At 37.9% G+C, this 27,300-nt stretch overlaps 1 protein-coding gene across 1 annotated transcript in view; it reads left to right on the top strand.

The window, feature by feature from the left end:
* Positions 1-6,321: 6,321 nt before the first annotated feature.
* Positions 6,322-27,300, top strand: part of iqce (IQ motif containing E) — a 41,576-nt gene continuing 20,597 nt past the window's right edge. The window contains exons 1-14 of the mRNA XM_055158286.1: positions 6,322-6,672; positions 9,186-9,227; positions 9,318-9,360; positions 10,845-11,000; positions 14,476-14,574; positions 15,509-15,573; positions 17,180-17,293; positions 17,362-17,412; positions 19,073-19,143; positions 20,346-20,418; positions 21,047-21,087; positions 22,384-22,535; positions 25,344-25,399; positions 25,466-25,710. Of these exons, the coding sequence (XP_055014261.1) occupies positions 6,628-6,672; positions 9,186-9,227; positions 9,318-9,360; positions 10,845-11,000; positions 14,476-14,574; positions 15,509-15,573; positions 17,180-17,293; positions 17,362-17,412; positions 19,073-19,143; positions 20,346-20,418; positions 21,047-21,087; positions 22,384-22,535; positions 25,344-25,399; positions 25,466-25,710 (1,253 nt within the window). The 5' untranslated portion in view covers positions 6,322-6,627. The remainder of the gene's footprint in view (positions 6,673-9,185; positions 9,228-9,317; positions 9,361-10,844; positions 11,001-14,475; positions 14,575-15,508; positions 15,574-17,179; positions 17,294-17,361; positions 17,413-19,072; positions 19,144-20,345; positions 20,419-21,046; positions 21,088-22,383; positions 22,536-25,343; positions 25,400-25,465; positions 25,711-27,300) is intronic.

Raw genomic sequence — 27,300 nt, 5'->3', positions numbered from 1 at the left:
TGCCAACCAAAATCAGGATCTGAGTTATTATGCAGAATTTTCAATATTTATCTAGGGTCACAGAACTCCACCCAGGTACATGCAAAGTGATCAAGACGTCACATATAGCACACATCTTTCCAAGTACAGGCAACACTTTCTTAGAAACCACAGTCTTCACTGTTCTAGCCCCCAACGCTCCTCCCCAGCCAGGTGTGAAGTCACTGCCACCTCGCTTGTCGAAGGAGCAGGAAGCTCGCACCCGCATTGTCTACAGGCCTCCCCCTCGCCGCATAACATACAGGTTTCGTACATCAATGTCAAATAAAGGTCAACTGTCAAAAGAACAGAAGGCCCTTATCTTTCCTGCACACAAACATAACAGTTACAGAAATTAATGCAAAATAACCTAAACTTAAAAGTTAAATTGAAAGAATTAAGCAAATCAACATAAAAGAAACAAATCAGATTAAATCAAAACAGAACAAGTAACTTATGTTAATATGGGTCACAAAAACACTTCTACTATTTAAATCAAACACTCTTAATCTCTAATGCTCTAACAGTTATTCATTTATCAAAATAAAACATCATGAACATCTTCATCTGAATTTCAGGAGCCCTTTTAGTGGAATTTACGCCAAAACCTTCATCTTTTCACCCCACCCGAGTGAGCTCTCCTGTGACCGAGGGGGGGTTCACGACAGTCACAAACTTCAAAACTGCCCTGAAGTTCTGATAGAAGGGCAGAAGATTAATAATGTTGATCAGGTGAAATATCTAGGAGTTATTCTGGAACCAAATTTATGTTTTAAAAAGCACATTAAAATGTTAACAAATACGATCAAATTTAACATGGCCAATTTTAGATATATTAGAAACTCCCTAACGACTGAAGTCTCAAGTGCCTCTAAATGCAACGCTAATGCCACGCTTTATTTACCATATTTTCCAGGCTATAGGCGAGTTTCATTGTTGACAAAAGTGCGCGTTGCATGCTGGGAATTATTTTGGTCGGCAACAAGAAACACTAATTCAACATGACGGACGGAGCGAGAAAGCACGTAAAGGGTATTGATCCCGGTTATTTATCCACTCTAACGGCAGAGGACCCAAGACCATTTGACCAGAAATTGGTCATAAACATCAATGGAGCCAAATCACCCTTTTCAACCCCGACAAAAGGTGGAACAAACCAAATTTCTGGTCAGAATCGCCAACTACCTGGACAAATATTCACTTTGATGATATCCACAATGACTTGGTGGAAACTCCTGGGTCATTCACAGCAGAAAAGATGAAAACCTCCAAGAGTCTCGATGTGTTGTTGAACTTGTTGGAGTCCACGGTTTGTTAGGATCTTCTACGTTTGCTCTGCGGATGTTTGAAAGCCGTTTAATTCACCGTTGTCGGTTCTTTTCACTCAGAATACGAAAAAGACATTTTCCTTCTTCCGTGCTTCTATTTGTGCATCTGATAATGCAGCAGGAATTTACCATTATCGGGGATAAATACACGAGGTTACGCACTGTGTTTGACGCTACCGTGTTTCTTGCCTCCGACCAAAATATTTCCCAGCATGCAGCACGGGCTTTTAATAACAATGACGTCAGCTGAAACTCGCCTATCGCGTTATTAAGCCTCTAACCGCATCAAAAAACGACCGCGCCCCACAATCCAGAGCGCCCCATACACGAATCCACTCAGGTGTCCCAGCACGACTTCAGTAAACTACAAAGCCACACCACCCACAGCGCACGCAAACACACACGGAGCAGACAGCGACCACACAGTGAAACACACCCACAGACACACTCATCACTCCACGCCGACGAGGAACGGAACGGAGGAACGAACCGAAAAAGCGAGTGCAATGTGCCACTTCTAGACACAACTGAACAACTGAGTCACTGCGAACACACCGACAATCCGTTGGTCCCAGACAGCACCCTCCCTACACGCCACAACTGAACAAAGCCCAGAGTCACCGTGAACGCCACAAACAAACAAAACCACTCACCCATCACACTGTTGGGTTTCCTTTAAAGTCCGGTGCAGTTTATTTGTGAAAAAAGTTTGAAAATAGACCATTTAATGACAGTGCGTCTTATAATCCAGAGCACCTAATAGCCTGGAAAATACAGTACTGCATAACAAGTTGGTCACAGGTTTGTAAATCAGCTCTGAGGCCTTGAGAATCGTTATATAAAAGCGCTCTCAAGACCCATGACAAGAAAAGTCGTCTCTTTCACCACTGTCATATTCTTGTGAAACTTAATATTTTAAGTTTTGAAAATCTGATAAATGTTTCTCTGGTGTTTAAGATCATTCATGGTACTGCTGCTCCTCCTCTGAAACCACCTCCCGAGCCGCTCGATCCACTGTGCGCGGCGAGGAGATCCCCAAACGCAGGACGGCATTTGGAAACGCAGCCTTTTCACGCGCGGCCGTCCGTCAGTGGAAAATATCACCCACTGAGCTGATCACGTGTACAAACTATGGCACATTTTCATGCCTGGCGAAACAGTGGCTCCTCTCAAACCAAACCTTTGCTCATAGTGTGGACTGGTGAGTGTCTGATGAGTGAAGAGAGAGTGATGCTCTGGAGTGAATGAAATGAATGATGCTTTTGATAAGATGATGTTTTTAAGATGCTGAGAGAACTGGGAGTGAATGATGTTACAGATTTATTATGATGCTCTGGACATTATAAAGACATTCTCTTTGTATGTTTGATTTTATGAACTATAACATCAACCTGCCCAGGGACGACAGGTGGTAATTAGCACCGGTGCCTATAACCTGGTACATGCATCTCTCCTTTTAAGGTTCATGTAGATTGTGTTCTGTCCTTGTCTCATTAAATAAATAAACTAAACTAAACTAAACTAAACAAGAGTCCATTTTGTGTAGCATAGGACCTTTAAAGTGCACACTGTTTTCAAGGAGGTAACGCTTTAGTTGGCAAAGTGGTACTGGGGCTGATATCATCAACATTCCCTGGGTGTGTGAAGCTAACTGTAAGCACTGCTCTGTCTGAGGCTCTGTTACTCAAATGAGATAATCTGATCTCAATTTTAACACAATCTGACCAGGAAGAGCTGATGTAGCTGGAACTACAACAGGTGAGATGATTTGTTCTGTTAAACAAGTCCCTTGCTAATGTGTGCATTGTGTCTCCATGGTAACGGCTGAACATTCCGTTAATACACATACATGTAGAGCATCCCCAGTATGATCTCACAGCAGAGTATCATTGGGATGTAAACCAATATTTAAATGGTTAGACTGGTATAATTATATCTGTTACATTTAAGGTTAAATATTTTGTGTAAAAATCTGAAGATAATTTGTAAAAAAGACCTACATCTATATACACTACAGACATAATTGTAGTCTGCACTATCTGTTTCTGGATGCCCTAAAATCCATATATTTATCTGTTCAGACATGTGGCAGTGGCTCTGTTTTTATCACATCACTGATGTCATGCCCAAGTATGTAGGGCAGCAACTGAATATTTTTGTACTCAATTAATGATGATTAGTTGTTTAGAACCTGAAAAGCCCCGGAACATTTGACCCAGCTGACGTGAAGCTGCTTGAGGACATCCTGATGTGTATAGACAAGGGCTGGGAGATATGACGCAAAAAATATATCTTGATATACGATATATATATCTCTATCTGTACAGGAAAAATAACCCTCTGAAACTAAAACCACAATGTCTTTTTTTACTGAAGTGGAAGAGGTCAGCAGTTCATATAGGAACAAAGTGCTTCTGACACATTTAAGTTTACAAATAAAATCCCTAATTACAGAAATAATAATCCATCCATCCATCCATTTTCGTCCGCTTATCCGGTGCCGGGTCGCGGGGGAAATAATAATTTAACTGTAAAATAAAAGAAACAATACATATTTCCTTCTTTTCATTCATAAATAAACAATTCAGCTCAAGCTCATCCTTGCATTAACTCTGTTATCCAAACCATAATCGTAACCATGAGCTCCTTCAGCAGAGGAAGCTCGGGAGGTTCCTTATTATGTTCCTCACCAGCAGTGAGGAGCTCTGAGGTTTCCCACAATCCACTGCAGATCAAACCCAACGTTTCCAAACACTTTTGTACAAGTGACACTGCAGCAGATTATTCATTAAAATCTTCTGCATAAATAAACTTTACATTACTAAACTTTACAATATATAAAGCAAAACGACTATAGAGCCACATCAGCCCGTTTGACATTATAATGTGTTTAATGCAGTGGAGTATGAGTGTGCTGCTGATGTTCTTGTCTGTAAATGAAAAGGTTGGAAAAGGTTTGTGGTACTAGAAGCTTTTCACTGGCACCAAATTTAGGCATTAATGGCGGTAGTGAATGAGACACAAGCAGCAAAATCAGGGAGGCTGGGGCGTGCGGAGGCGACAATCGAGAAGGCAAACAAGCGAAGTGGCGAAATCAGAATTGAATATAAGCAGTGTATCGATATATACGATTTGTCAAAATCCATATCGACTTGAAAAAATATCTCGATATATTTAAAATATCGATATATCGCCCACCCCTAATACAGACAGACTGAAAATGATCTCTGGATCGCAGCTGAAATGTCTCAGTTTCAAAACATTGTCCAGATGACAACCTGAAACCAGACAATTTCATCAAAAGCACAAAATGAACCTTTTTTGTATACCATTTTCTCTGTTTGAGTAATAAACCCTATTATTGTGAGAACCAGTTCATGATTATTTGATTATATTATATATGTGATACATATTTAAAGGACCCATATTATACTATTTTCTGCTCTGTTTATTATATTATGTATTATTATGTTATAATGTTGTACCTGGAGTTGTGTTTTATTTCATTCACACATGTTTAACAAACAAACCCTGCACATTTAGGCTGTGTTCTTTTCTCAAATGGAAAACATTGTTCCACCTTGTGATGTCATGTGGTCATACTGTACCAAAGGTAAAAGGGGCTGTTAACTCAAAAAACTACCACTTCATGACATCACAACGTATAAGATATCATTTTGAGCTTTGGAGATACAGACCAATCATAAAGGGTAATGAAACAAACACAAGTCCGGTTATGTTTCTGAGGAGGTAACAATATTATAACATGACTGAAAACTCACAAGAATCCATTTTTTGCAATATAGAACCTTTTAAATTTTTGGAACCCTACCAGTATGTTTCTTTCTTTCTTTTTTTTTTTTTTTTACTTTTATTGCCACAAATCAATTCACATCAACAATGCCCTGAGACCGGGCCTTCACACAATTTATATATTTACTTATTTCCTCCCCTTCTTCCTCCCTGCTCTCCCTTCTAGAAGAAGAAAAGAGAAAAAAAATGCAAAAAAAATGTTAGGGCATTCATGTCTTATCTGAAAAAGTCAATAATTGGGCCCCACATCTTTTCAAAAGTCGGCACCTTGAGCTGTAATTGAGTCGTTAACAGTTCCATTGTATAATATTTTCTGATTTTTGATATCTCTAATCAGTGGTCGGTGTTTCCGGTTTCAGCCAGTAGACCGTGATCATTTTTCTTGCAGTCATCAGAAGAAGATGCAGCAGAAAGCACTGATCATGAGAGAGACCATCAGGAAACGTATCGAGCAAAAATATCTTTGGGTCCATCAACAGGTCCACAGTCAATATGTTTTGTAGAACATCTTTAACATCAATCCAGAAATGTTTTATATTGGGGCAAACAAATGTGTGAGTCTGATCACCCACAAGTCCACACAAGTATGTTTTTGTTGTTACATAAATGGGGACAACTCTCTCTTTGCCTTTTGAATGCTCACTATCTGTAGGTTAATACAGTACTACTATGCAATACTTAGTCTGCAATGTAATACTTATAATAACTCTGGTAATATCAGTTTGAAAACTTTATTACATTGAATAGACACAGAGCACGTTCGGATTGCTGATCTATGAATACATTTTAAAGAGCAATAAAACATTAAAATATATTATCTTCATGCTGTTCATTTTATGTGTTAGCTAATATTTTTTCGTTCTTCTACTTCTTAAAAATAAAATATATATACATTTTTACCTCCGCCTCTAAACAAAATCACACCTCATTATCAAACTGCACAAACTTTCAAAATAAAATGACAAAACAAGAAAATACCGCATAGTTATATAATTATAAACTAAAATATCACTACAACCTCCAAAAATTGTATTATAATTGAATTTGTTAGCCACTGTCTATAAAAACGTCCATATTTTGAAGTCATTACACTAATTATTATCTTTTATTCTGAAATCAAGCGGTGGTTTCCTGCCGCACCGTTGCTAGACGACTCCTCAGAAGCGACGTGAAAACAGTAACCTCTCCATGGCAAAAGACAACGGCGTGCCTCGGAAAATATCACCTCCAACCGCCTGCAATCTTCTACAACTTCAGTTTTAAACGTAAAAGTCCAGATCGCTTTGGGGCATAGATCAGTTAACATCTGTTAGCCGCTGCACGATCTGTGTCTGTCAATGTTTACAGAGCTGTTAGCAAGAGGAGGATAACTAGCCACAAATCTGGACCCCCGGCGACTGAAATTTGGAGGAAAATGAGAGAAAAGACACGTTTTGGAGTTTGATCCGGAGTTCTGATCCTTGTGAAGATGTCTCTGGAAGCGAGTGATGCCCTGTCAGACTGCGAGGAGCTGGTGAGGACAACGTGATTGCTGTTCTAACACTTACTAACGAGTTATCATCTATTTCACTGCGATCTAATAAGGACAAAATCACATCATCATCAATGCTGTATGCTTTCTAACATTTTAAACGGTTGTCTTCTTCTAAAATGCATCGTCAAATATACATAAATGGACAAGTCTAAACTGTGTAATCAATTAAATGTCCTATAATACACAAAATTGACTCTTGTGAGCTTTAGGCCATGTTAGAAAGCTGTTACCTCCTCAAAAACATACCTGGCTGAAGTTATGTTTTGTTTAGAGTGACCAGATGTCCTTATTTACCCTGGACAGTCCCAGTTTTGTCTCCCCTGTTCCAGCAGATTTATCCAAAACCAGCGATTTGTCCCAGTTTTAAACAAGAAATGTACCAGGTGTCCCTATTTTTGACCAATCTGATTCATGCCAACAGTAAAGAGAGACATAAATTGTTATTTATTGATGTAAAATACAGAAAAGCTGCTTAAAAATGACCAAAACACAAAGAAAATGCGACTATACTGACTCACATTAGTTTCACAATTTTATTATTACCAACTGTTGAGGAAAATACCTTTTCTTCCCATGTTCGTTAGTTTCTGCTTAGACAAAAAATGACACTTGAAATAAAGTCCAGATAATTGACTTATTCCAATATTAGAAAAGTCATACTTGTACAAGGAGTCTGTGCTGACATTCCCATGCAGAGACTGAATATTTATGCCTATACAATGATTTTTATACACAAACTACAGTGGGAGGCGACCACGGTTTAGACTTACTGCCTCTTCGTTGGTGCAGCCAGGCCTCTTGGCACGTTGCACAATCTTATCCGATTGTGACAAGGATCCCCTGGATTCATCTCACGTCTTACAGGAGTGTCTTGCTGGTCTGATCAGGGTGATGAGTTGTGAGTCTGCATATCCCTATCAATAAGTCCTTGCCCTATTTATTAATTGATTAGACATATAGATAGAAATAGAATATCTTTTACATGAACTGAACCTATCTCTGCATCCCTTATCTGTAATCTAGTCCCTGTTTTCTGGGTCATTGTATAGTGAATTCTAATAGTACAATAATAAAATATAGCAGTACATCAATAACATCATAGCAATAGTTATACACCACCTAAGCCTAGTTATTTATCCTAACACAACCACCAAAAAACAGGGATGTCCCAGTTTTTTATTTTGAAAATCTGGTCACCCTAGTTTTGTTTCATTCACACATGGTTGTGTAATCTGACTACATTTTCAAAGCTCAAAATTCTCTGTTCCACCTTATGATGTCATGAAACTGTAGCTTTCAAAGACCAGTTCCTTTTACCTTTGTTCAGGGCTGAAATGTTCCAAATGATTCTCGTGAAGATGTATGGAGTTTAAAAACACACTTCCTGTATTATCTCATGACATCACAAGGTGGAATTGAGTGTTTTCTGTTTAAGAGAGGCTTTGTGTGTTAAACATGTGTGAATGAAACAAAAATACAACTCCAGGGATGTTTGTGATGAGGAAACAACATTATAACATAGAGCTGAAAGTGGTGTAATATGGGCCTTTTTAAGAACTAAATACATTTCAGCAGTTTTTCTTTATTTACCGAAAAGTTACTCAATTCGATATATCGATACAGCAGCCCATAATGTATCACCAAATTTAGTATCACAGTGATATCGATATATTTTTGCACACTTGTATGCTACTGTGGCATATATTGTATTTACTAGGGGTGTAACGATATCGTCACAGTATGAACCTCACGGTACGATATTTATTGTGATATTGTGGGAAAGCTCACGAAAAATTGGGAGGCTCACGATTAGGAATGTAACAAGATACAAATCTCTCTGTACGATATTTTCACGATATACATCTCACAGTACGATATTTATTGTGATATTTTGTGGAGGCTACACAGCGAAAACTGTTAATATGTGACTTTTTCCTCTTAAAACGGCTTGACAAGACAATCCAAAGAACTAAAACTTAAAGTACTTAGAACTGTTATTTCTTCTTGTAGTCTGCACTGAAATGGAGCAAAGGATCATGGTCTATGTAGTTCCTCTGTCTTTTTTAGCTATTGCTGCACCAGAACTCTTCATTTAAACAAAGAGACTTGTAATTCGATATAGTGTGATGGTCCATGATATTATTGTGAGAACTTTGACGATACGATGTCACGATATTTCAGTTATTGTTACATCCCTAGTATTTACTTATTGCATTTTTTAAAATCTTTTGTAATATTTTCTTGTTATAAATAATGAATATCTAGAGAGTTTATAAATAAATAAATTAATCATTGCCAAACATGTGGTAGTTGGTTATTACTAAACTTTTAGAGACTGGGAGGAGCCAAAGGGAGCAACAGTATAGTTAAAATAAAGAGTTTTGGATCAGTTTAAAAAAAAAAATTTATTCAAATCTTACTGCCAAACTGCTATTTTTTTATTTGTTATTAGTTATAAGTATTAAACTGCATGCATGTCTTTTTCTCTCCAGGTTGATGAGAGTTTCCGCTTCGCTGATGATTTCCTGGAAAAGGTGACTAACTAAACCGTACCATACCAGTTTAAATACAGCCCTGCAGTACACGTGTTTGCTCTTATAATGTTTCTCTCTTTTCATCATTAGAAATCCTCACGGAAGCGAATGGCCAAACCTCTTCAATCCCCCAGTAAGAACTCTACGGAATCCCAAAACATTTTCTGAACTACTGAAATGAGTTTGGCTCTATAGCATAAGCGTTACATTGACACTGAAATGATTCATTCTGAAGTAGGAAGGAGCCAGAAAATACCTCTCATTTTTAATTAAACAGATAATGATCATATTTTTACAATCCATCAGAAACATCAAAACAGAAATTGGTTAAATGTGGGTTAGACTTCAAGTTGTACAGTATAGTTTATAGTGTAAATGTCTTGGTTGAGATTCAAGTGTTGCACAAAAAGTGATGAACCACAAAAGTATAGAAATATCAAATCATATGACCATTGTTTATATATATATATATTTTAAATGGTTTCATAACATTTTTTTTTGCCTTCCCTGTCAAGCACTTCTATGTGTTTTAGTTTTCCTGTGTACTATAATGCAGGACTCTCCAGTGTTTTTCCTCCAGTGAGGTCATTTACAACACGAAAATGCCAGAGAGCTACTAGTTTTAGCGATCAAGAGAAATGTAATAAATATAAGAACAACAGCCTTAGAGGAGGTACAGTTAGATGCCTATAAAACATGAACCATTATCCTTTTAGGAATGTACAAACTTAGGCATCAAAATGATACATGTACAGTGATACAAGACATTTAGTTTATCAAATTTTACTTTTTCATCATACTGTGTTATTCAGAAATTCCTTGGCAAGCTGCTTGTAAGGGGGTGCAGAGCTACTGGTTGGAAACCCCTGCTGTAGTGACTATTAGGGTTGTCTAAAACTTTGAAAATCAGATACCAGTATCGGTATTAGAACTAATATTAAAACTAGATCCTGCCTTTGAGCAGGTATTAAAAAAACACATTCACAGGACAAAACTTGAACTTTGTAAGTGTAAGACCTCATGCTTAGATAAAGAAAGTACATTTTTGATCCTCATTGTTTTTATCAAAGTCAAAGTATAGAGTACTGAGTGAATTTCTTAGTATTAAACTCGGGTTTGAAATACAACAGTAGTAACTATAGTATAATAAAGCTGCATTATGTAACTTTTCTGGTGGAGGGTGCGTCAATGCTTTTCGTTCTGGAGATGTTATTGCTTTGTCTGGAATGTTTCACAGTATGGCATTAAACATTTCTATCATCATGGAGACCAAACCAGACCAAGTTCCAGGTCAGATCTGTGGAGAGTTGACCCTGCTCACAGTCAGAATGTCTGTTTTTTGAGGTATTTTTGAGCTATAAAACCACCCATAAGGGAAAGGGAAAGGGTAAGGGAAAGCTTTTTAATGTCATACTGTGGAACATTCCAGGTGGATCAATGACATCTCCATAGAAACCAGCTGGTGACTGACCCCCCCCAAAAAAAGTTACACAATGCACCTTTAAGTAATTCAAATGAAACACAATATTTTCTACACACAACATACCCTTAAAGTGTTTTATGACAGATCTATTATTTAAAGCCATATAAAGTCATATTGTGTTTTTCCCTATGCAGAGTCTCCATACCTGACCAGCCTGAATGTGAACCCGCGCAGGGCAGCAGTGGCAGCCTGGAGACTCCCACGAGCGTCTCTAGGGGGCAGCAGAGAGGGCACCCCCGGAGACAGGGACACAGGGCCTGCCAGCTCTGCCTTCCTCAGCAACGGCCACGGTACACACAACACAACTTAACACAACACAACACAACACAGTACACTAACACATGTGTTACCCAACGTGCAGTGACTCAGAGGAGCGGCTCACAGAAAACACTTTCTAGTAAGAAGGATTCAGGCGATGTCACTGTATCATAAACAAGGGTTCTCAGAAGTATCGAAGTTCAGATACTAATTGAGACTAAAAATCGTATCAAAAATAGATACTCATTTGAGCAGGTTTCAATACTAAAAAAGTTTCATTCACAGGAGAGAAATGAATCTTTCCTGAATGTCTTTAGAATGATGTTGAGCTGTATCAGAACAAGTAGAAGAGCACATAGACTAGTATATGCCCATGGACTTGGTTTAGACCTGGTTTAGACCTGGTTTAGACCTGGTATAGACCTGGTTTAGACCTGATTTAGACCTGATTTAGACCTGATTTAGACCTGGTTTTAATTCTGTTTAGACCTTGTTTAGACTTTGTTTAGACCTTGTTTAGACCTGGTTTAGACCTGGTTTTGATTCTGTTTAGACCTTCTTTAGACCTGGTTTAGACCTGGTTTTGATTCTGTTTAGACCTTGTTTAGACCTTGTTTAGACCTGGTTTAGACCTGGTTTTGACTCTGTTTAGACCTGGTTTAGGTGTGGTTTAGACTTGGTTTAGACCTGGTTTAAATATGACTGTACTCGTTGTGGTCTCAGGAGACATTGTAGCATATATTTTTGTTACTGCATGTATTATTTATTGTTCTTTTATTATTAGTGTGTTTATTATTATAAACCTGTAAGTTCTGTTGATAAGAGCCTAAGATGCTGTAGGGCTGTGTTTTAATTTAGGCTAATTGATGTGTGTTGATTAAGCTGGAAGTGCACTTTAGCTCGCCTCATACCATTAGTTGTTATTTAATTATGTTCTATTAACTTTTACATTTGCACTTTAAAAATGTTAATAAAAGTTGTTAATGGTTTACATGTTTTGTTGATATTTTTAGGCAAATATAATGCTTGTTATTCTGTTTCTGAATGGTATAGGCACAAGCTACAAAATAATTCTTAATTAGTCAAGGTAATGCCGTATACCCCGGTAAAATACTGAGGTTTAATGATATCAAAATTTGGATACCGCCCAACCCTACCACTATGGCACCTACCTGGACTACTGAGGGATTAGATAGATAAATACTTAATTGATCCCAAAGCTAATTCAATATTACACAGATATAAGGCCACATGGGGATACAAAAGAAAGTACTACCACTTAATGTTGAAAATCACATTTTATCAATTCAAATCAAACTTTGTTTATAGAGCACTTTGCATACAAAAATGCAACACAAAGTGCATTCTATTGTGTAAAGAGTGTTTTTTACTGTCATCATGGTATCGGAATTGGTATTGAATATCGACACTATCCTTAGTATTGAAATTCAGTTTGAAATTTTAGTATCATGACTCTATTATAAACTAGACATAGTTTAAAATAGATGTAACAATATCCAAATTTCTCATGATATACATCTCACGATACGATATTTATTGTGATATTTTGTAGAAGTTATCATAATTGTGACTATGCTACTTTGTCCTTTAAAAATGCATTGACAAACATTTGGTTCTGTTATAAACAGACTTAAGATTTAAAAGTGCTTAATAACAGTTATTTCATTATGTAAAATGGACTGAAACAGCACAGAATTATTGTATATGCAGTTTCTTATGCAGTTTATTTTTTTTTTTACTATTTCTGCAATATACTGTCACAACGCTCAATATCAGAGAGTTCTGATGATGCGATATTGCAATATTTCAGGTATTGTTACATCCCTAGTTTAAAATGGAGGTGGAGACTGTGTCAGAATTTTGTAGTATAATTATATTCTAATTTGCTTTTTTACTTTTTACTTACTTTAGTTGTTTTATCCTGTATTGGATAAATTCAGAATTGTCTTGCATTTGTTTTTTATCTACCACTCACTGCTCTGTACTTTGGTTTCATAGTTTTAATCATTTCAAATTTGATTTTGATTCTAAAGAACAAACTCAATACAGATTCCCATACCATGCTAAAAAAAACAAACAAAAAAATCCCCAACAGTTATTCTTTAGACAGTAGAATGTAATTTTCAACATTAAATCATAGTGCTGGTATTTTCTTTTATATTATCATGTGGCCTTATATCTGTGTAATCTGTGTCGTCCAGGCAGGTTCTTTTCTCTTTTTTATTTTTTTAATCGATGCTTGCTCAAATAAGGATCGATTATTGTCTGATGTTCAGTTCTTTTTGACAGCCTTAACTCCTGCAGTTCTTAAATGTAAAAAAAAAAAATCTAATATCAGTAGTTTTCAGTGAACAGACTTTGAAATCCTGTACAATCATCTCAATATGTAATAATAAAGCATTTGCATTTGAAAAATACATCTGGATTGATGTGAAATTACTGGCGTATCTGTATTATGCACCGTGTTCTGTATCACATATTTAAAGGAATCATGGCTAGAAACAACTTGTTTGTGGAAGTGAAAATGATGGTACTTTGTAAATTGCAGCCTTGGTGATTTGCTAATTGCGTCCATTCAAACTGTGATTTGGATGTGATTTATCTTGCAGCCCTACAAAGCCCTAACAAAGGCTACGTTCACACTGCAGCCTGAAGTGACCCAAATCCGATTTTTTGGCCTCTATGTGACCTGTATCCAATCTTTTAATGACAGTCTGAATGACACAGATCAGATTTTTTCAAATGAGACCCAGGCCACTTGGATATGTGCTCCTGAAACTGATACACATCTGATCTTTTGACATGTGACTTCAGTCTGAATGGCCAAAGTGCATTCATCCAACCTACACGTTATCAACAAGCCACAAATGTCACTATTAGGTGAAAATTATTAATGAACTCCGTGTCACTGAAGCAAAGCACATCACCACTCACCACTCCACATCCACACGTTCCTTTCAACGGACGTCGCTGCCGCTGTCCCACAAAACACCACGACCAAAAACCTCGTCCTTCTCCTTCTCAATCTCCTCCTTAAAACAAGTAAGTTGTTCATGTTCTGGCTCCAGTACGAGAGGAACTTTAAAATCTCCAGGTGCTCAATGCTCGCGTCCATGTTTGGACAACTTCCGTAAACACAGAGCACGCTCACTGCGGTTGACGTCATCGTGTCTCCAGTGCACATGTGGGACACTTTTGGGTCGTTTAAAGTTCACACTGGAGTCACATATAACTGGAAATGTGAACGACCTCGCAAAAACATCGGATTTCACATAAAAATCCGAATTGAGCGGTAAACCCTGCAGTCTGAACGTATTCTGTTATTCTTTGAATGGTCCAGTCTTCAAAATGTCCCCAGAAAAAGTCCATTTCCAGCCTTTTCAAAAAGAGTGCAGACTTGATGCTCATCGTGTAAAATAAAAGCCAATCCAGTGTGACACTGAACTGTGAAAACCCATTATAGTCTCGTGTGTGTGTGTGTTTCAGATGTGACCCCGATGATCAGAGCTGAGTGTAATGTCTCACCAGAGCTGCTCAAGAAGAACTTCAGAAAACAGCAAAGACTTCTCCACTCTGCAGCCAATGGTACGCCCCACTCCTCAGCACTCTCACAACAAAATCAATGTAAAAACAGCTTTTTTTTTTTTTTTTTGTTACTGTTAGCTGTAAGATTCTGTTACACTGTCCAAGGCTCCGCCCACAAGCCTACCTCACCCATGCTCCCACACAACAATTCTCTATAAATATACAAAAACATGATACAAAACTATACACAACAACTTGACAAACCTGATGTGATGTGCAGTAGTTTCATTAATGAGATTTATGCTGACTGTGTTGTGATTGCGCTCTGAAAGGGGAGTGATTTAGCGTGGGGAGCAAAAGGAAGGAGACTTAGAGCATCATAAACAACAGTGAAACTTTTAAATCGTCCTAATATGTTATTTTTGGAGAATATATCATTTTCAAAGCAATAAAAGGTAACATGGTGATCTGTGTTCCCCACACAGTATCGCCTCTTTAAAGAACACATATGTTGCATTCTTGTGACTTTTATTTACTTTTAAACATGCTTTTGGTCACTTTGGGATAATTATTTCACATTTTCTAACTTTAAATATACTTCACCTCATGAGGCATTTAGGCACTGGAGCTCCCTCTGCTGTCAGCAATGGGAATGAACATTAGAAAGCAAACATTTAAAGTCCTTATCCCCTGTGAATGCTCTGCTAATGGAGCCATGCATTCATTGTGAACACTATTTCACTGATCTGTGGTGGTTATTGGCTTAAAAACAATGTGAGAGAAGTCAGAGTTTTACCTGTGATGCAACAATCTGGGGAAAATGCAAACAGAGCATTTTTGAGGCTCAGAGGAGACGATTTTGGATTAATTGGATTCACAAGCGTGAGTGAAACAAAATACAACTCCATGTATGTTCTTGACCAAGGGACATGTTTAAGTTTATTCCTAAATACCAGTGGTCTTTTTTAAATTGTTTGTGTAAATTGTGTTTCAGGCTTCACTGCGTCTGACTTCAGAGACAAAGAGGACATGTACGAGGAGATCATCCGCCTGAAGAAGGTAACACACAAATATTCCAAACAATAAGGCTCGGATTATATGTCAAAACTAACCACCATGAGGAAAACCTGACATGTTTGTTGTAAGTGGGCCACACGTCCATAGAGATGCATTTGTCCAAACAGTAGAAAAAAGACAAACGAAGAGTGGAATAACCCGATATAATAACTGGTATACTTTTATCCAAACGTGTTATCCAAAAAGTTACTGTATTTTTTGGACTGTAAGTCGCACTTTTTTCATGGTTTGGGTGTTTCCTGCTCCTTACACTCTGGTGCGAATTATGTATTAAAATTTTCAGACTGACAGCCGTGAGAAAGCACTCTAGGCTTCTGTGTCAGTTTTCTGTGCATGTCTCCTGCTGCAAGTAGTGAAATAAGCAGCAGAAAGAAGTTTGGAGTGAGCGAGAAACTCGTGAGAGACTGGCGGAAAGCGGGGATGGAGAACACAGCTTCACGGCAACCAGGCGGGTGCACTATGAAACTTTCCTGGTTGTCACTGAAGTGGACTTCAGTGACAACCAGAGTTGCATGGAGTTGTTCAGAAGTGACACCGAGGATGAAAAATTCGGTGGATTTAGTGATTTGGAGTGAGGTCGTGAGTTTGGTAAACTTATAAACTGTTGTTTATGCTATAATTATCTGAAGAACTGTTCATATATTACGTTAACATATTAATTTCTATTCAGTCTGTTGTTCTCTGTTCTATTGTTATTACTAGAACTTGCCTTTCAAGATAAAATGTCGGTTCCTGGTCCCTGATTTTATAAAATAAATTTTCCCCAAAAAGTGCAACTTATAGTTATACATGTTTTTTTCTTCTTCATTACTCATTTTTTGGCTGTGACTTATACTCCAGAGTGACTTATGGTTAAAGTAACTTAACATTATTAACATTAACTTAACTTAAAAGTGACTTAAGTACTGAAAGTATTTTTTACAAATCATTTCAAGTGTTGTGAATGTTAACTTTTGCAGCTTCAAAAATGATAAAAGGTTATTTCAAAAAACAACCACAAACAGTATTTTGGTTTATACTTTGTTTTATACTATTCACTTTTATGCTGTGATTAGGTTAGACAGACACAAAACATATTTGTTTAGAATGGGTAAATTGCAGTTCAGTTAGCCTGTGTGTTGTATAATTTCCAAAAAAAGTTACAACAAACTGACTAATCAGTGACGTCACAGGGAGAAGATCCTCTTTGTGTGAGTCGGCAGCAGCACAGGCTTTAAAAAAAAATTCCACATAAATACTTAATTACTTACTTACTTTGAGTCTTATGGAAATGTGGTGAAGTAGAAAGTATTATATTCGTATTCCAAATGTAGTCGAATTAAAGTAATAAGTACTCAACTAAAATCCAACTCAAGAACACTACAGGTGCTCAAAAACTGTATCCACGTAAAGTATTTACGTAGTCAGAGCAATTCATAATTCCAACACTTTTGAATAAATGCTTCGTTTAGTATTTAACATTTTCAAATATCCATTGTTTTACATTAGGTTCATTGATAATTCTGTGTGATGGCACAATCCTGAGCTCATGTGTGACATCTGAACGGTATAACCCTGTGTGTGTGTGTGTGTGTCTGTCCTCCTCCAGAGCCTCCACGCACACAAGACTGACAACAGGCAAATGAGAGCCAAAGTGCGCCGCCTAGAGGAGGACAACGCCAAGCGCGAGAAGCAGATAGAGGAGCTGCTGGATCCCACCAAAGTCAGTTCAGCTGATACAGTGTCGTGATTAGGCTCTGTACAAAAATACTGATGTGTGCATGTTTTCAGGGAGCAGAGTTTACCCGCAGTTTGGTGGATAAAAAGAGAGAAGGCAGTGTGGTGAGTCATGCCTTTAAGTAATTGTGCTAAGAGGAACTTTATTTAAGATTTTGATTTTACATTCCATAAACTTGAGTCATCTGTGCCCCCAGATACGACGTAGACATGTTCAAATCAAATACAGCTTTTACTGATAACAAATGTGATGCTGATTTATTCTTAATTATTGAAAACATTGGACATGATGGACAATTGTTTATGTTATAATTTGGTGATCAGAAAGCAGATTGAGCCTCACATGTGAGTGAATTCTGGAGGTTCTGGGCTTTCACATGAGGTCTGGTCTGTTCATATACTGAGAAAAACATAATCCGCTATTTACAGGTTAAGACTCAGTTAACCCAGTCAGTTGTGATTGTTGATCTCGTGACCCTCAGGTGGTCGCAAGAGATTGTTTTGGGGTCGCCTTGTCACGATCTGCATGTAGGTCAATTGAATGTGGAAAAGAAAAAGAAATCAGCTAAATTTTATGTTCAAATAGACTGTAACAGTAACTGAAATATCATGATATCATATCATCAAAAGTCTCACAATAATATCATGGCCAGTCACAATATATCGAATAACAAGTTCTTTTGCTTAAATGCATTGTTTTCTAGTAGCTACAGCTTATGAACATTGGAAACTACATATCCCATGATTCATTTGAGTGCAGCCCACATGAAGAGATCAGTTTTTTACTTGATTTCTAGGGATTATGACGATAATAACTGACACCAAAATCTTTTCAAGGTATTTTAAATGTAAAAAGTGTTCCTTCTACATTATATCAGCCTCTTCAAAATATTGCAATAAATATCGTATCATGAGATGCATATCGTTACATCCCTACCTTTTATACATTTTTTCCTTGTTTAAAACTTGATTATACTAAATGTTCAGTATGCTCAGTCAACAATAAAATCTCCTCATTAATGTTTAATAATACTCAAATCCACCTTTATTTTGTGATGTACCAATAATGTTTATTGACTTGGCTCACGAAGGTTTGTGACTTTTAAAATATGGGTCCTCAGAATGTTTAGGAAACACTGAGATAGAGTGTAAGTATGATACTTAAAGTGTCATAATCAGAACCAGTTGTAAATGTGCGTGTGGGCTCCAGCAGGTATTCATCACCGAGCACGGACTGTAAACTGCCTTCAATATTAAACCAGTAACATGGCTCAAAGTTCAATCCAGTTCAATCCAATCCACTTTATTTCTGTAGCACATTTTATAAACATGACGGTTTCCAAAGTGCTGCATGACAAATGAATACAAATGAACACAGTAAATCATAAATAAAAACATTAAATAAAAACTGTTAAAAAGCATAAAGCTAAAAATGAAGCTTTATGAATGAAGAAAAATGAAATGAAGCCAGAGAGTAAAAGTCGGTTTTAAAACAAGACTTAAAACTCTCCACTGTGGGGACTGTTTGGATGTTGGGAGGGCAGAGTGTTCCAGAGTCTGGGGCCGATCACAGAGAACACCCTGCCCCCCCGGTTTTATAAGTCTCGTCTTAGGCACTACAAGTTGGAGCTCAGTTCAGATACTGGTTAAATTATATCAGGCACGTACTCATTGTGGTTAAGCTTAGGGTCAGTCTCCAGGAAATGAATGTCTGTGTAATGACCCTGCAAAGTATGAAAACTTTCTACAATATGTGGGTGTGCAGGTGGTGAACGGGCTGAAGCAGCGCATCCTCAAACTGGAGCAGCAGTGCAGGGAGAAGGAGAGCGCTCTCAGGTGTGGGATTGGAGCACTGGAGATGGAGACCAAATCTAAACCTTTACCAAAACAAGAGCAATCAGAAATAACAACCTGGTCCCCCATGAGGCATCGGTGGGGGCAGTTCATGAGGAGCCCAGCCCATATTACATGATTGTTATATCCACAATATCCACAGTGCCTATGAACATTTGTCTGATATTGGTCACACATGAGATTGTCTGTGTTTACTAGCGTGTAATGAAAATGTCATTTTTCATGAGTGTGTGTATGTTAGTTGTGTGACTGTAGATCAGTGTGTTGTGTATCACCAGAAAAACAAGAAATGGAAATTATTTTTGTTCCAATTAGAATTTTAACGGCTGCACTGAAAGAGAAAGGAACTGTTCTAATTAGTGATTATCTCGAAAACTATTCATATTTGACTATACAAATGCACACTCCCGTTGCTCGAGCTTGATCCTTCATGGAGTTATGACCAAAAACACATATTTGTCCTTGGTTACCTTGACCATCAAGTGACCTTGACCAGTTTCAACCTGTAACATCCTGTGTGCCCCGGTTATGTGTGTGCCAACTTGTGTGATGATTGGGTGAATATTTTAGCCCGCAGATGGTTCAGAAACTGCTGAAATTGCCGATCCTTTATAATGGCATGACCTTTCAATTGACCCGTGTGACCTCAAATGACCTTGGATCATCACCAAACTTTTTTGCAGCACTGGGCACAGGGGCTTGACCCACGTACCAAATTTGGTGACAATCGGTCCATAAATGGCGGAATTATCACGGGTGGACAGACACACAGACACACAGGGTGAATACAAAACCTGGTCAACCCTTCGGGGACCAGGTAATAATGTCAGGTTACCACAACAGTTAGCACCATGCAGCTAGTACACATTTGTTATACATGTTCACTTCTCCAGACTTATTCAGCGCTGGAATTGCCAATCTCTGCTGAATTAAAGCATTATAACAGGGCTTAAACCTCACAAGAGTCAATTTTATGTGATGTAGGACCTTTATCTGTCATAATGCAGATGTTTTGTCCTGGTTTATTGTTCATGTCTTTGTGATGGTACAACTAGTACAAAGGGTAATGTCTTAAGGGACTGATAAGAAAAGAGATAGTGTATTTTTAATCAACAGTTTAATCAACAGTTTGACTTATAGCTACTATATTCATATGGAACGTTTGATGTGTTTTCTGTTTCTAGTAAACTTCAGAGTGAGCTGAGGACCACCAACCTGGAGGAGCTGAAGATCACCATGGAGGTCTACTTTGAGGAGGTGAGACAGCTCCTAACAGTTTTATTCAGGGCAGTCTTAAAAGTCTTAAATTTTATGTCTTAAAGGTCTTAAATTTTATGTTCCTAATTTAAGGCCTTAAAAAGTCTTAAATTCTGTTGCCCAAGTCTTATTTTTTTCACAGAAGTCTTAAATTTCATTAGCCTGTTTTTCTGTATACTCAACCGGGCTGCAGTGCCATGTTAAATGGAGGGAGAAAAAAAATCAACAACATGAAATCATGTAACATGAATGAACGTCTAATTTGGAGAATGCACAAACAATACTTTGTTTGTCTTGTTAGAATGTTAAAAGTGCTTTTTTGGCCATTTTACAAGCAATGTGTCCTACTATAAATGAGTATTGAATGAGACTTTATTATAAAAGTATTTTTTATTATTTAAAGCAGTGAGTAATGGTCATTATTAGAATTGGATCTGGTATTTTTTGCCTGCATAATGGGTGCAATGTTCTTAATTTTCATTTAAGTGGTCTTAAAAAGATCTTTAAAAAGTCTTAACTTTGGGGTAGTCAAACCTGGGGAAACCCTGTTATTACAGAGATATGCTATATGTGTATTTGAGATTACAAGTGAAAAGTCATTTGTAAAATACGTATTGGTCTCTTTTAGATCCAAAGACTTAAGACGCTCCTGGATGCTGCAGAGAAAAGGTACCTCTTTTTGATCACAACTTACATCTGGGAGGGCATCCTTTGTAAAAACTGTTCCTAACTGACCTGTAAACTGTATGTACATTCTTTTATCACTGTGTACCCTGACATGACTCTGCTGCAGAGAAATTATAGATTCAGTATTGTTCCACTTTTATTTTTTTACTACTTCTGAGAGGAACTGACCTGGAATATATGTGTAGTTTCTTTTAGAATGACAGTAGCACCCTCTACTGTCTGTTAAAATATTATTATAAGAGTTAATATATTAATTCCACATATTGGCTAATCTCTTTGGAATATATATTCATTTATATTGCAAATAAGTCTTTGTTATTAGATCAACAGCAGTAGTTGTTGATAGAGTTGTAGTCCAATGAGGTTCATTTGGACTTCTGATATTTTATGTTATTAGGTTCTTTTTTCAAATCAAGAGTTTGTTTTCATGCCTGACAGTTTGGACTGCTCACTAGTGCTCTTCCTCAGAGTGGTCACGTGATGTCGCTGTGACTTATCTGATCAGCTGATTTAAACTGTTTTTTTACACTCACACACCTGGGATACTGTCCTGAGGAAGTGGTACTGCAGATGGCGCTGTCGTCCTGCCTCCACTGGTAGGAAGACCGCACCAACTCCTGTTTAAATCAACTGACCGGACACGTCACAGCGACATCACTCTGAGGAAGAGTGCAGGGAGCAGTCAAAACTGTCAGGTATGAAAACAAACTCTTGGTCAGAAAAAAGAACCTACTAACATAGACCTGGAGTTGTGTTTTGTTTCCTTCACACATGTTTAACACACAAACGTGCACATTTAGGCTGAGCTCATCCCTCAGATTGAGTGGTGGTACTGGAAGTGCTCCACTCTGCTTTTAAAATCCATTCACTTCACTAGAATCATTTGGGTGAAGGTAAAAGGAGCTGTTAACTTGAAAACGACCGCTTCATGACATCACAACATCACAAGATGGAACAGAGCATTTGGAGCTTTGGAGATGTAGACAGACTTATAATGAAGGATTAATCAAACATGTGTGAATGAAACAAAACACAACTCCAACAACATTATAACATGTCACACAAGTATTAACAATGGATCAGTGGATGGATGGTTTGGATCAGTCTTCAGGAAATAATAAAGGTAATGTCTCCACAAAGTTCGGAAACTTAACACCAATGCGTGTGCGTGTGCGTGTGTGTGTGTGTGTGTGTGTGTGTGTGTGCGTGTGCGTGTGTGTGCGTGTGTGTGCGTGTGTGTGCGTGTGTGTGCGTGTGTGTGTGTGTGTGTGTCTGTAGCTGTCGAGCAGAGAGTAAGTGCTCCCAGCGCCAGCAGAGGGCGCTCAACTCCACGGTGCTGCGTCTGACAGAGAGAGTGAGCCAACTGCAGCAGGAGAACAGGGAGCTGAGGGAGGAGCTGAGCACGGAGCACCCCACTGGAGGGCCCACAGGTCAGGTACCCCCACACCTCACCTCACACCTGTCACCTCTGTGTGGGGTATACAGGTCAGGTACTCTCTCCTGTCACCTCTCTGGGGTCAGCAGAGGTGGTAGAGAAGCCAAGCTTGCACTCAAGTAAGAGCAACATTACTTCAAAATAATATTACTCAAATAGAAGTACACAGCAGTGGTCTACATTAAATAAAGCAAAGAATGTAGTATTTTCAAAGGACAGACGCAAAAATGAGACAAACTAAAGACCTGGTCATACTTCATAAGAACATAAAAACTTTGTTCTTGCTCCCAGAGCTGGACAAACAAAAAGAACTTCATTTGCCAGTTTGGCAGCTCTGTCTGACATGTTTGCTCTGATTGGTTATTTATGTGGGTGTGGTTTATCTGCTTCCTTATCGGTGTTGAGCAAGAAAAAAAAAAGGATGGTTTTGAGTCACATCTGGGGGAAATGGTGAGAAAATACAAACCTCTATACAACACGACGCTCAATGACTATAAAGGCGCCCAGTGTCGAGAAGTAATTGATTACATGTACCGGAGTTACGTAATCAGAGTACAAATTATGAGTTACTGTATTCAGTTACAGTTACTGTTTCAATGAGTGGTAATTGGATTACAGTTACTTTGCTGAAATAAATGGATTACACGGCGGTATTTTCCTGTTTTCATATTTTGGGCTTTTTTTTTTGGTATAATTTCACTCATTGCTGGAAACTAAACCAGGTCTAAACTAGATCTTAACTAGATCTAAACCAGGACTAAAACCAGGTCTAAACCAGGTCTAAACCAGATCTAAAACATGCGTGGACGTGTCTCCTCCTCTTCTATCAATAATATTTTTAATACGGTTGAGTAAAGTCTGGGCTTTTCATTGTCTTTTATCAGATAAAACTTCTTATGTTACAATATCCTAGTCTTTAAAATTAAGTAATCCAAAGTATTCAGATTACGTTACTCACCTTAAGTAACTTAATGGATTCCGTTACAAACTACATTTTGGTGTATGTAATCTGTAATCTGTAGGGGAATACATTTTAAAAGTCACCTTCCCAACACTGAAGGCGCCAAATGGCAAGAAATTCATGGAGGGAGATCGCGGACAATTTAGGCTCGGACGAAAATCAGTGCTGAAAAGTCTGGTGTAATCTCTGTGACAAAGTTTAGAGTGGTACAAGAAGCAAGAAACAAATATTCAAATTATTTCGCATTGTCACATAAAGCTTTTGTCACTTGTAGATTTATTCACTGGGAAAAGGAACCACAACTTTTACTCAAGTAGTCAAGAGTACTGTTATTGCAAACAAAATATAGTAGTGCTGCCTTGGTGGCCAGTCTGCCATTTTGTGTTCATGTGTGTAGTTTAGTTTAGTTCTGTTTTGTGCCTTTTTTAATTTAGTCACTCGATTCTGTTTGTGGGCTTATGTGGTTTAATTTGGGAACTTGTATTTTCGTTCGTGTTTGTCCCTTAATTTTACCACTCGTTTTGTGTAAGCCTGCGTGAGCCATTTTGTGGCACAAAACTCAGTTTATTCTGTTGTTCCATTTCTGAGTTTAGGTTATTTTCTGTATATTTTAGTCTTTTGTTAATTTACCTTTTACACCCCTGTTAATTAAACATTATTTAATTTATTCCATTTTACATCTTTGGTTTTATTTTTGTTACTTCCCTGTAAAGCTGGGTATCATTAAGAAGATGCCGATACGATACACACCTCGATACATAGGCCAGGATACGATACATATCTCGATACAGTGAACCTTCGATTCGATACGATTCAATAAGATATATTTCAGATCAATTCGATACAGTACAATAAAACATAATTGCTAAATCATGTCTGTGATACTAAAAGTTTTTGTTAAATCACTTCTTCTTGTGCAAAGTTCATCTGAAACACAAACATTTTAATCGTCAAAACAGTAAAAATGTCAAATGTGTCGCATAAATGAGTTTCCTTCCTCTGAACAAGTAACAGAACAGTAGCTCTGTAACAAAATAATTTAGTAAAATACAGCAAAAAATACTCTTGATGATATATCAATACAGCAGCCCACGATATCGATCCTGTATCATCACATTAAACGATACAGTATATCGATATGTAATGTAGCCAGTCCATTACATGGGCCTAGGGCTAATTAACAGGTGAGGTCATGAGAAACAGAAACAAAGGTTTAAAAATGTTTATTGAAAAATTGATTATGTGCAGATTGTGAAGTTACCTGTAAAAGAAAAGGAAATAAGACAATATCAAGTAATCCAAAGTATTCAGATTACATTACTCACTTTAAATAATTGAATGGATTACATTACAAACTACATTTTGGGATATGTAATCTGTAATCTGTAGGGGAATACATTTTAAAAGTCACCTTCCCAACACTGAGCGCAGGTGACTGCCATGCCTGTTTTTAACCTTTTGTGACTTTTGTAAATATTTTTCTATTTTTTGTCTGGAAATGGAATAAATGCACTGGGATCTGCTCTATAAATCGTCTCTTCTTGACTCTGTTCCTCTGAAACTGCTATGGTTGCTATCCAGGCTATTACACGATATTTCAATATTTTTGCACACCCCTACTTCCCTGTCCCTAGCAGAGCTGGGTCCTAACAAATTGGTAGAAAAGTAGAAAAGCACTACGGGAGGTACAGTTTCTTTCTTCAAGTAAATGTAACTGAGTACTGCCTCTGATAGTCAGACACACAGATTATGATTATGTGATATAATTTAAAAACATCTTATTTAACTGTACTGAAAAATGACTTCTTTTTTTGCAACCATGTCCTGTGTATCTGTGTGCAGGCTACAGGGAGTGGAGTAAACAGAGGCTGCTCAGGAGGCTGCTCGAGCTGGAGAGGGTGAGTTCACGTGTGGGTGCTCCTCACTCAATGCATTTCAATAACACTCCCCTCTCGTCCAATCAGAGGCTGGAAGACAGGAAGAGGCCCGCCCACCCTGTGAGGAGCGCCGTGCTATTGGACCGGGAGGTTCAGACGGCAGCCAGTGAGATGCCGGACAGGACACGGCCGTTCACCATGGCAACAGAGGCAGGGATCTCCGTGGCAACCATGACCGAGGCCAGGGAGGAGGAGGAGCCCATGCTGAAAGGATGCCTCAGCCAATGGGAGCAGGAGAGGGCGGAGCTAGTGGAGAGGCTGAGGGGGAAAGAGTGAGTGGAGGGTTCAGAATGGTCCTCATTAGACTTTCCTAATTTGACTTTATGTGCTAATTATCTGGATTTTATTAAGACAGGAAACACCACAGAAACTCTTTATTCTTCTTAACCTTTTTAAATTTGATCTTTTGCGTCAGTTTGCATGTATAAGAAATTATCCAAATTCTATCTAAAGATGTTTATGATGCTTTCTACCATATTATATTATTATTCAGTTCTTTTTATTGACTTTTATAAATGTTTAAACATTATTTATCATTTATAATTTATTTATTTATATAGCACTTTTCACAAACATATGTCACAAAGACGCTTTACAGAGCATTTTTATAGATTCATTCTTCTTTTTTTCCTCCACACCCGATGATGGTAAACTACTATTGTAGCCACAGCTGCCCTGGGGCATACTGACGGAAGTGCGGCTGCCATGCCAATCGGCACCATCGGTCCCTCCACCACCATCACTCACACACACACCACTTTCATACTAGGCAAATGTGGGTGAAGTGTCTTGCCTAAGGACACTGTGACTGGCACCCCACTGTGGCGCCTGATTTTTCCAGTGTCTCCCATCCAAGTACTAACCAGGCTCGGTCTTGCTTAGCTTCTGAAATCTGACGGGATCAGGCTTTGACAAGCCGATATGACCATACAAATACATAACACAAAAACAACAACATCAAGACAGCAGGCAATTCCAAAAGAAACAAACAATATATATAAAAATGAAATAATAATAATAATATACATTAAATTAATAAATAATATTAATTATAACAATAATAATATTACCAACAGCAATAGTGGTAACAATAGTCACAACAATAATTATCATCATTACTGTTATCACTAAATCAAATTAAAGGAAAGGAAAAAGGAAAAAAAAAGGGAAATTTAAGGGAACTTTACAATATGAAGTAAGTGAGCTATTAAATATAATTCAGATTTAAAATAAAGGAGGAATGGCTGCCAGGTTTTATGATAGTTTTGAATTGATCTATTTATAGTATGTTTCAAATGTTTGAGCTTTAAATGGGACATGACATCTTCCATCCAACGCTTAAAAGACGGTGAGACTTTCTTCCAACTAAACAGTATTAAGCGTCTTGTGAGCAGCACGATGAACGCTACTGCATCTCCCTGATGAAGGGTCACTGGAATATTCAGAGGCACAACCCCAAACAAAGCTGTTCCACAATTTGCTACGATATTCCTTTTGCATGTAAATGAAATTGTTTTGAATATTTTCTCCCAGAAGTCATTTAGCCGGGGGCATACCCAGAACATGTGACTCAGGTCGGCTGGGTCATGACCACACCTTGTACAGGAAGAATCCACACCAGGGTATAGTCTGGCTCTCTTACCTGGAGATAGATGTAGCCTGTGCAGTACCTTAAACTGTAACAAGCCATGTCTTATGCAGATTGATGTTGAATGGATTCTTGTGATTGCTTTTTGCAAGTATTACCTGTGAAATGTTCACAGTTTTAAATGACCCAGTGATGAGGATGCTGCACTTTAAATTTTATCGTAAATGACTGACACCAAGCCTTTATCACACAGATTCAAATCCAAACACTCATC

Source organism: Boleophthalmus pectinirostris, unplaced genomic scaffold (genome assembly GCF_026225935.1).
Source record: "Boleophthalmus pectinirostris isolate CB_2022bp ecotype Guang Dong unplaced genomic scaffold, ASM2622593v1 HiC_scaffold_22, whole genome shotgun sequence".
NCBI classification, from domain to species: domain Eukaryota; kingdom Metazoa; phylum Chordata; class Actinopteri; order Gobiiformes; family Gobiidae; genus Boleophthalmus; species Boleophthalmus pectinirostris.
Note: the sequence above shows the minus strand (reverse complement) of the source record. Positions and strands in the feature narration are given on the sequence as shown.